An 11274-nucleotide genomic window follows, 5' to 3' on the forward strand; every position below is an offset into this window, starting at 1 on the left:
CCTAAAATCTGGGACAGGTTTTTAAGCATCGATGTGTTTTTCCTCATTCACTGAGCTGCAATGGTTCAATGAATAGGTTGTGTCCAGTAATGAGTAAGTGTGGAATGGGCATGGCCTGCGTCCATCTTGTCTAGTAGCAGACAGAAGTAGTATCTGTTGTTTGATGCGGTTCAGGCTGTTCTTACATGCATTTCATGATTGCTCTGCTATTCTTGTGCCTACAGAATTATTCTCTACTGGATATGAGGCCCCCACCACCTGTGATGATCACGTTAAACAATTCCATGTACTGGCAGGAATTTGAGGACACCTGTGTCTATGAGTGTCTGGATGGCAAAGACTGCCAGAGCTTCTTCTGCTGCTATGAGGAGTGCAAGTCTGGCTCCTGGAGGAGAGGCCGCATCCACATTGATGTATCCGAGCTGGACTCCTACTCTCGGGTCTTCTTCCCGACATCCTTCCTGCTGTTCAACCTGGTCTATTGGGTTGGATACCTGTATCTTTAAGTGCTGCTCTGAAGGATGACTGAAGAGTACTTGATTCATGTTTTTCCTTCCACTGTCCCCAGACAAGTAGTGACCAACCAAAAAAGTAGAAGGGAAGGACACGACTCCAGTTTGTTGTGCTACCTTTCAGCAGCATGGGAAGTACTGGAAAGTATTCCTTATAAATATTTCACTCACAAACACTCACTCACATGTGCACGCACACACACACACACACACACACACACACACCACACCACACCACACAAAGAGGAACTGCATCTTCAAAGTGATATTCTTGCTAATCCCTTCTTCAACCCGTAGTTTGATATATATGAATGGCCTTGGATACAGAAGCTGCCAGTTACCATGCAACGACACCTGTGAAAGATGCAAACCAATATCTAGACGTTGTCTCAGATCCTCCCCATTATGTATCTTCCTTTTGCATCCCTTGGCACCAGTGCCTGTGCACACAGGATCTACCTTAGTGGAGATACACTCAGAGTGACCTCTCTGAGATCCAGCTTGAAGTGCAGTCAGCTTTGGCCCCTTCTGTGAGGCCTGTTTGCTCAGACACTGAGGTCCTAAGCTAGCCTCCCTCTAACTGGCACTCTTCCTTCCTGCCTGGGAGGTATATAAGCCAACAAGTTTCCATTCGTGGGAAAAAAAAATGTGATTTTTAAAATTTGTTCCTGAGACCAAGACTGCTGTTTGTCTCTAACTCTAACAAAGTAGTGACTTTATTACAGACTGCCAAGCATCAGCCGTATTTGCATCCTGGGTTCCTGGACCAGTTGCATTTGAATTCAGCATTTTTCAAAGAGCTGCGATTTATAAGACCAAGTCTCAGTCTCAGATGATGAGGGTAGCTTATATTATTGTTAGGGATTCGGTAACTGTCTTCACCCTGCTCACACATGCAATGTGGATAGGCCTTTGTTTGGAAACGGCGTTCTACAGTGTAAAATAACATAAACATCCATGTATTTAATCATGAGCATTAACTTTAAAGCCAAACCAACTTTAGATCCAAAAATTGGTGATGGTTATTGTCAATTACACATTTTGATGAACAAAATTTGTTTTATACTTTGAAATATGAATGCATAGCAAAATCCCAAAGAAACCCCCCGAAATCAATTCTCTTTTGATATTTTTTATAACACAAAACAAATTTGCTTCTTCATATTAGTTATTTGCTATGACCAGATGCTCTTGTGCACTCCAAGTCCATGACTCTTTTGAAGCATCCTCTATTGGTGACACCCACGCATTTCCACTCATCAGCAGGGTCTTGGCACTGTTACGGCATCCGCAGTACAATCCTTGTGTGCTTTTCTCCCACAAAGCTGAATTAATTTTATTGAAAGTCATTCATTTTTTTCCATTTCTATTACACATACTATATCACTACTTAGAAAAAGTAAAACATCAGACAAGTAGAATATATCAAAGTGGTGACTTCACACAATTTATTAGATGTATTTCAGAAACGATGATGGTATTGAAGAGACCGGAAAACTGAAAGTAGATACTTTTGTTAATTCTTTCTAGTACTGTTGCACATGAAGTAGATGTGAAAACGGACACACCTCTCATTTGTAAGGGTAATAATGGCTGTCTCTGTGTACGGTTGTGATATTCAGTCTTTTCTTTCTGAGTTTCAACTAACAAACTACTAGTTTGATAGTTACTACATAAGGCTCAAGTCAACTGGCTTCTAGTTAGAAAATTCCATTTAAAAGAATTAAAATAATAAATGCCCATAAAGAATAAGCTGAAATAATGGCTTAGATGAAATGTCTCCTCTGTTGGGAGGTTTTGCATCTAGTGCTCTAGTGTCTCTGAAGCTCCTGCCTTTGGAAGGCCCACTCTGGAAGTGCCCACAGCACTGAAGACAGAGAGCAAGCCACACACACAATTGCAAACACTATCAGCTCAGAATCGCTAATCAGATAAAGAGCTTTAATCTGTTACATTTTAAAAGTTCTGGGGAAAACTAAATTTTCTAGTCATCTTTTTGTTTTTAAGGATTAAAACCTGTAAGCATGTGATGTAGGGGTGGACTCCCTGCTACCGTAGACAAACCCCACAGTGGCCTCTTATCTCAAAACTTGTCATTGTCATTGTGTCTTGCCCAACCTCAGCCATGCTGATCAAAACATAGGAAGAGCCAACGCGCATGTCACAAGTATGCCAATGCCTGTTTCTCAGTAAAGTTTAATTGTCTATGTCAGTCTGAACTCCCAGGATAACCCATTCTGGTACATGAAACGGGAGAGATGCCTGCCCATTGCTCAGGGGCAAAACCAGGGGCTTTATAAGGTGAACTCTGAGGAGAGTCTGGTACACTTGGAGGAGAAGGAGAGATGCACCCCTCCTTAGACACCAGCTCTCCTTACTTAATTAAGGGGGACATGTGTGAGCACACAAACTCAAGCCTCCTCTAACCTGCCCCATTCTGCTTTGTTTCCTTCGTGTGCAGAGCTGGGGAATGCTTGGGTAGTGGTCTGAACAACCTGCATTTCAAAGGTGCTACTGTGTTCCTCACTCTTAGAAGCACTCCAGACTGAGGAGACTATTTGAACAGATTCCCAAACCACTGTGGATTATACGGAAAACTGTGACTGTCTCTCCCTTAAACTACATCCTGGTTGATGGAGAAAAACTAAAAAGATGTTTTACAAAGTAGTAAAATTCAAGCCAAATGCCTCTTCAAAGCCTAGACAGATTCCCTAGGGTATCCGAGATGCTCGGTGGAGGACAGTGTTAATAAATTAACTCTGAGTCCAGCCAACACTGCCTCCAGTTTGCCCAAAATATGCCTTAAAATAAAACATAAAGCCCCCAAATTTTACATTTCTAGAAATTTCAACTTCCTGTAGTCCCCCTTTTTCATACTAAATTTTGCTGTTTTTTTTTTAAATATACATGGATAAAAATAGGATTTCATTTCTTTCTATAACAACCAGGCATTTTCATGTTCGCATCAGATGAGATAAAATTACAGACTTTCATGGACTCTTCAAACATGGAAATGCTTGTCCTTAATCACAAGCTATTCTCATGTAGGAACCTGTGGGTTTATGTCCACAGATCAGCATCATTCCAGACTGTTTTACCTGGTAATATGTTGCTGCAGTTAAAGATGTTTGGATGCGTGTTGTAGCCCTACACAATGTCACATCTGGAAACAGTGGAAGCAAGCCACCTGAATGGAATCCCACTTCACATCAATTTGTCTTGACACAGCTAGGAAGCAGAGGTCCACTCTATCCAAAGGGCTAGAAAACAAAACAGACACCACCTCTGCCTCCTTGATCATTTTTATCTCACATGCCAAACTGAAATTTTCATTCGGAACTTGGAGAATTGTGACTGGTCCCCAGATGTTGCACCCCCATCCTATCACTTCAGAGCCCTGGCGGCATCAGGCTTCTTGAATCTGTTTGTGGTTTGACAACTATTTTTTCGTGTTTTCCTTTTAGAGTTAAAAATTATGCAAGTTTTCATTTTGAAAATAGTAAAATGAAGAGAGATAAACATAGAATATAAATAAGAAATGTTGAATTTCATTTATACTGATAGATTATTGGTTTGGAACTTTAGAACACAATTATATGGAAGGGTCTTTGGAAATAGGAAGACAGGAAACAGAATACCAATTCACGGAAAATGTCTTATTCACAGTTTTCCCTGAACTCCCATCAAATGGCTACTAGTGGCCTGTGATAACCATTGGGTCTAAGACTAATCATGGTCCAAGAACTGAATCTAATGAAGTGCTCAGGACAGACAGGCCCATCTCTGATCTCCCTTCTACTGTAAACATGGATCAAAACATAACAGGGAGAGAAAACAACCCGTGTCTTGAGATGATAAGGTAACAGCTAACACAGACACCTTCCCAGAATAAGGAGTTGTTTTGTTTTTTAAATATATTACGGTTTTGGAGCCTTGAAGTTGGGATGTTTCAACTTCCCTCTTTTAAAATTTCTTTAGCTTACAAGATACTAATCCCATGATAAAAAGCTTGATTTAATTCTGTTAAGGTTAAAAGAGAAGATGTTTCTATTCATTTGCTTCCAAGATGTCTTTTAGTTGAGTGGTGCTTTTGTTCTAATATTCCCTGTAAGACTTCTAAACTTCTTTGTTACTTTTCCTAGACTAAAATCCCAGTCTTAAAAACAGCTTACATAAATCAGTGCAAAACTCTGACTTGAACTCTCGTTGGTCATTAAAAAGTTTCCCATGCTTTGAGTTAACCAGGTTAGGTTATGTGAACTAGTAAATACTTAAACACACACACACACACACACACACACACACACACACACACACACACCACTTCCAAATTAAGGAAAGTCTGATTTGTTTTTTCATTTTAATTGAGGCAAATGTAAACTGCTTTGCTTAACCTGTTCAGTTAAGCATCTATTTTAAGCACTTCATTTTTCACATCTGTAAGCACAGTACAAGGTTGTCCCAGCCCAGGGAACAGGTTGCACAGGGTGAGTCAAGAGTAGTTACTGTGGGAAAGGAAGGCTTCTCTGTCTGCAAGGTAGTTTAAACTGCAAGGGTAGGGAGAAACAATTGACTTTCAACCACAAAACCTCCCAAACTGAGCTAGTTCCTGCTTGGTTTTGTTCTTTCCTAGATATTGAAAAATACTGCTCTGTATTTCTGTGAACAAGGAGAGTCTGCTTCTGGATCCATGTATTCTGTATCTGTGATTTCAACCACCATCAAGAATGTCAACCACTTTTGTCTCTGTACCTAGCATGGGCAGGCATTTCTCCTTGTGATTATTTCCCTAAATGTAAGAGAGTAACAACAGAGGCTGACATAGAATGTACAATGCATAAAGCCGTGTAAGCTGTCCTGGGGTGGTGGAATGTATAGAGAAGAATGTGCATAGTGTCTATGCACATAATGCCCCGACTTTATTCAAAGGACCTGTGTGTATCTGAGAGTTCTGTTTTCCTGAGGGATCCTGGAACCAGTGCCCCCTGCAAATTTGGAGAAGTGACTGCAATGTTTTCATTTCTTATAACAGACTTAGATCCTGATGTCTCCTGGTTGCCCTACCCACTGAAGTACCATGTCAGTACGTGTACATAACCAAGCCAGTGTTCATTTCTTAAATATGCATTTCTTAGATCAGGTGCTCACAACATGGCTATTACAGTCCCCTCTATACATCTTAAAATTATGACATTGTCCCTAGCTTCCATTCACAAAAGATAGTTCCCATTTACCATTGATCATTGATCACTGATCATTTTTGAATACACAGGACTTTATATAGTGGACCCTAAAATCACACTAGGGAAAAAAATGTTTGACCCTAAGCTGTAGCTTTATGAACATTGTGAGAATCAATGTGGAAGCTTAAAGTGTCAGGCATGGGCTGAAGTAAGGGTGACATGGGTCCACCTTCTGATTTTCTCCTCAAACAGGCTGAGTTCTTAATGTATGAATGAGTCTGCTTCCTGGCACAGTGAGGCAAGTGCTTCTGGTAGGGTTGTGTTTGCACCTACTGAACAATCTCCCAGGACAGCTGGCTGGATAGGCAACCATAAATGTCCTTGTCAGTTGTCGTGAGAGTGCCCACGACTTGCCTACATCATTTTCTTAAACATCAAGTTATGCCCCGGTTCACAGGAATCTTCTGGAAAGATTCTCAAGACATATTTTAGAAGTCTTCCCATTGTGGAATTGGTATTGTCAGGGACAAGTGATGACAGCTTTGAAATAATTAGTATTTGCTGAAATGTCTTTTTATCAATAATTGTCCAGGCTTTTAACAGGAAAGATTCTTATCAATTTTAAGTTTGTGTGAAGGCCCCCAACACACAGAACCCCACACTGAGAAGACCTAACTGCCCAACCCTCTGTCTAACCTTGGCAGTCACAGGTAACCATCAGTGAACTGGACACATCATTGTGTCCTTGCATTTTCAGGGTTATCTGGGAAAATAAAAATAAAGAACAAAAGAAAGCTAAGAAACAAATCATATCTTCTTAAGTAACATTCTCTGTAATTAAAAGCTGAAAATGTACATAACCTTGATGACTGAACTTTCCAACGTATCCATCAGATATGAAGGAAGAGTATGGCAAGACCTCTGACATGGTTTTTATCCATGGTCTAGTTTGTAGCCACCAAAGCACTGCAGAGATTTTCTGTCTTTTATAAGCTGTGACAAAATTAGAACATGTATTTTTTTTAATGATGACAAGCTCTTAAAAACTTTAATTGTAATGTTAGAATAGAGTCCAAATTTTTGTTCGTTCCTTGGAAGTCCATCTGCCCTGGTTCCTGAGTTTCCCAGCATTTGAGGAGTGCATGCCACCCAGTATTTATTTCCTGGTTACTTTTCTTCTTTTCATTTTTGCCTTATTGGACATTTTTAGTCATTTTCTTCTAGATACAATTTTGATTGGCTAGGCACTATTTTTTCTAATGTGGCTGCATCTTCAGAAGTTGTAAGTTTTGTTGCCCAAAGAAACCATCACTCCTTTGCTCTCCATGTCTTTGGGTCTAGGAGTTACTGCAGATCTTGTTGGCATTTTTTTACTATAGTCTCTCTAACTATATAGTAGTGAAGAGTTTGCTATTGTTTTCCTTTTTTCAGCTTAGAGTAATGATGGAAACACCCCCAAAGCCACAATGGCCAAATTGTGCTAGTGAGCCACGTTTACATACTGACATATTTGTGTACAGATACATGTTTTCTTTTAAGCAGCTCCTGGACTCAGCAAAGCTTTGCTTGTTTATGTTTTCCATGAAAGGCTCTAGGAGAGTGACAATTTTCAGGGACTGACCTGTAACTCGTTTGAAGTGATGGGGTATCTTGTGTTTACATGCAGTGATGTGTGTTTTCGTGTTTGTATGTAACAAGGTAAAACTGAACAACCTATTAATGTGTGCGTTACTCTATCAACTGCCCCACATTTAGTTGAAACACTTAGGAGCACAGCTTCCTAGTGATAGCATGTTAGTTTAGTAAGCCTCTGGTTAAGGCAAACAGGAAACAGGGGAAAGAAGGGAAAAGGAAGAAAAGGGCCCAGATAGAGTAAGAGACAATCATTGTATTTCCCCAAAATATGGGATCACATCCTTTAAAAAACAAATCAAGATGAGATGCCTGATCAGAAGCACCACCAAGTTTCTTGGGTGCCTTGATTATCTGTGTACTGTGACCAGGCTTATCTAATATACTGATAGTACTTCTTGATATATGGAACACTGGCCTTACAGTGTTCATTTGGGAAGCCATGTAGTTGTTCACAGACAAACCTAGGTAGGGCCTGTCGTCAATTTTCAAAGCCTAGGAGTCAGCTACAGAGTATGCAGGTTCATTCTGAGAAGTAAAACTTTCACAGTCCTGGGCCGTGACTCAGGCAGAAAAGTATGGAGTTGATTTTCTATCTGCCTGGAGTCCTTCCCACCTCTACAGCCTAAGGTAGGCTGATTCCAGAATCCCACAGCATTTTGACATCAGTTCTGAGCAAGTGAGGACTGTAGAGGGCATTGGCTGGGAGGAGGGTGACCTGTCCTGCCCAAGTGCTGGCTGGCCCCTTAGAGAACTGGGATCATGGTCAGAGGCTGGCCTCACACCAGTGGCTTGCAAGAGCACTGGATGTCCTGCTGTCCTCGAGGGCCCTCTTCCCCAGCATAAAAACGGTGACTCCCCTGTACCCTGCAACTCGTGGTGTCCTAGTGAAGAGAGGGCGCCCTTGTGCCCAACGTGCCTTGGCGACCCCGGCGGCACCGCGCCCTGCCTTGCACGTCGCGACCCCGCCGAGCCCTCAGGGCCAAACCCAGCCAGAAGCCACCTGAGCCTCTTGGCTGGGCCGCCCTCTGTATTTGTATTTGGATTCCTATGTTTGTACTTCTGATACAAATAAATGCACATGTTGTCAGAAATATTGAAGTGCACCTCCTTCTGGTCTGAGCGGCAACTGGGAGGGCACTGCTGGTATTGAGGATTAACAACATCAACTGTCCCTTTCAGACATGCATGTCTCGGGAGCCAGATGCATTAGCAGATTGCACACCCGGTCAGGATAGTTATGACCTCAAAGTTAAAAGGGTGAGTTTTCTGCAGGCCGCTTCTCCCTCCACTCCTGCCAAAGCGAATGCACGAAGACCCTGAAGCCAACGATGACAAGCAGGAAACTTCAGTGCACTCAAGACAAGGTAACTGTGCCAGCCTCCGGGTCTCACCTGCCCCACAGGAGTGGACTCAACCACAAATGACGTGGAATACTAGGAGACACAGGCTCATAACGAACTACCTGATCCTACGGCTCTTCTGCCCCTCTTCCACAATATTCCCTGAGCCTTTGGTGGGGTCTTTTGCACTTATATTCATTGCAACTGGTCTCCACAATGCAACATTTTGATTGTTTGTGATTTTCCGTGGTGATCTCTTCCTGTTGCAAAGAGACATTTCCTTGATGAAGAGTAAAGACTATACATATCTGTGGGTATAAAGACAAATGTTTATAGAATGTTGTTAGGTATACTGCTGGCCTAGTAAAGTTGTAGGTTCTCCTTTCATAGCTGTAACTTCGATAACACTGAGCAATTAGGTAGGTATGCAGTACCTGGCTATGCCCAGAAGTCTCACCAACATAACTGAGCATGAGCTAAACAATAGACATGCCAAAGTGGATGAGAGAAAATCTCAACCCTACACAAAAAAAACTACAGACAAAGTATGCTGAGACCGTGCAAAATAGCCTTCTCCAGGGAAGAACACACCAACTGGTATCAAAAGTCAAATGGCTCAGCCCAAAACTGTACATACAAAAAACCTAGCATTATGCAGACTGAGCAGGTTATATATACATATACATATGCATATACATATATATGCAATAACAATTAATGAAAAGACACCATAAATTTGGAAGAGAACATGCAAGGGTATATAGGGAGGATTTGAAGAGAGGAAAAGAAAGGGAGAAGTGTTATAATTATATTATAATCAAGAAAAAAGTTTTAAGGGAGCTAGGGACAGACTAAGGGCTATCCTAGGAAAGTCAGTGGCTAGGCACTGAGACTGACTATGGGAAGGTCAAGTGTTGGTCCCCTTGACACAGACACTGCTGCCCAAATAGGACACAGATGGTTGCAATGGGATACAATAGCTCTCTCAATCATTATTAATGGGACAATTTAGGACAACGCCCTTTGAGGCTGGCCTAGGCTACATAGATAAATGTTTTCTCCCAAAACAAAAACAGTAAAACAGAAAAAAAAAAAAAAAAAAAAACAATGGATATAATATCATCAACAACCACCATGGGGCAGTAGCTCAGTCAATGTTAGAAGCTTCTACATCACACTTTGGTTGGTCCACATAAATGAAATGTATTTTTCTAAGTAGAACAAATGCAGGTTGGAAATTGAGACTTCTTGTATTTAAAATTAATTTCCTTGAGAGGGCTCACTTTCCAGAAAGTATCTTTATAATATGTCAAACTGTCAGACTGAGGTCACCAGTACATGCTAGGAATACACATAAATCAAGAACATCTACTCCAAGCATCATAACTAACTAAAAGAAACCCACAAACAACATTAGGGCATTTGGGCTGTTCTCTTGCTCTGTGACTTGAGAATTAGGAGCAGCAATTTCTCTTATTCAGAAGCAGAATTGCAGTGACTCTGGGTCATGCCCCCACCCTGACAGTGCTGCTTAAAAGGAAAAACTTCCCAAAGAACCAAGGAGAACTGGGACTCTGCCCCAATCCTATTGTCTTATCTTTTCTAAAAAAAATTCAGTAAATTTCTCTGAAGCCATTTCTCTTGTGAGAATAGTCTTTTCGAATGGCATTGCCCCCTTTTCTATTCATGCCTGAAGCAAATTACATACATGCCCTGTTCAGAAAGATGTGCTCTGTATAAGCAGCAGGCACTCTAAAGGGAACGTGCGTAGTCATCTATATTAAGGATGCTGGAATGAGACAGGATGAGCTCTAGAGCTGCTATGGCTGGGTATATAAAGATTGTTAAGGGAAATGAATAGTTCCATGGGACATTTAAAAATAGAATTACAGCACCTGCTGCCAATGAAATCAAAATCCAGTACCTTCTGAATGCAATAGAAAAGAAGAATTCCAAGTCTTTTGATAGTAAGATTGTCAAGATGGGTAAATTAGTATTATGAGTATGTGTGTCATCTCAGTACATTCGAGATTCAAGGGTATACCCCTCACCTGGAGACTAATGCCATTTAGTGGGAGAAATCCAGGCAGCTACTGAAGCACAGATGCCAGCAGGAAATGACATTTAGAATCTCTGGTTTTGGTAGGACACATAATATTCAAAAGGAGCAAAGTTAGGTGGCATAGTGCAGTCTCCAAATACATTAGATTCAGTTCCTGTAAGGACCTGTACAGGACCTGTTCAGGTCCATTCCTAGGGACCAAGAAGCCTGGTGTTTTGATCTGTGTCTTTTCCTGGGATCACTAGCCATCTGCCTGGTATCAGGTTCACTACACTGAACCCTCCACATTATTGAATTGACACTGAATATATATACATGTGTGTGTGTGTGTGTGTGTGTGTGTGTGTGTGTGTGTGTGTGTGTTTGTCCTTTAAAACAAGTAAAGATTTAAAGTTTTCCAGGTAAGACTTTACCTACCCTCCCCCCATAGCCATGAACATGCCTGCAGAGTGCCTCCATATGGCCATGACAGAAAACACACCATGTGGCTCTTCAGGCAGCGAACCAGCTTTTCAGATGTTCTCAGAGATGTTTTTAACCAC

The 11274-nt window shown here is 41.3% G+C and overlaps 1 protein-coding gene across 2 annotated transcripts in view; it reads left to right on the forward strand.

Annotated features, from left to right (window-relative positions):
* Gabrg3 (gamma-aminobutyric acid type A receptor subunit gamma3) overlaps nt 1-2424 on the forward strand; it is a 657289-nt gene extending 654865 nt beyond the window's left edge. For both annotated transcript variants that reach the window (XM_029479966.2, XM_021166877.3), the window contains exon 10: nt 225-2424. In XM_029479966.2, coding sequence (XP_029335826.1) covers nt 225-506 — 282 coding nt within the window. In that variant the 3' untranslated portion in view covers nt 507-2424. The remainder of the gene's footprint in view (nt 1-224) is intronic.
* The last annotated feature ends 8850 nt before the right edge of the window (nt 2425-11274 follow it).

Source organism: Mus caroli, unplaced genomic scaffold (genome assembly GCF_978045245.1).
Source record: "Mus caroli unplaced genomic scaffold, Mus_caroli_1 scaffold_8, whole genome shotgun sequence".
Lineage (NCBI taxonomy): Eukaryota > Metazoa > Chordata > Mammalia > Rodentia > Muridae > Mus > Mus caroli.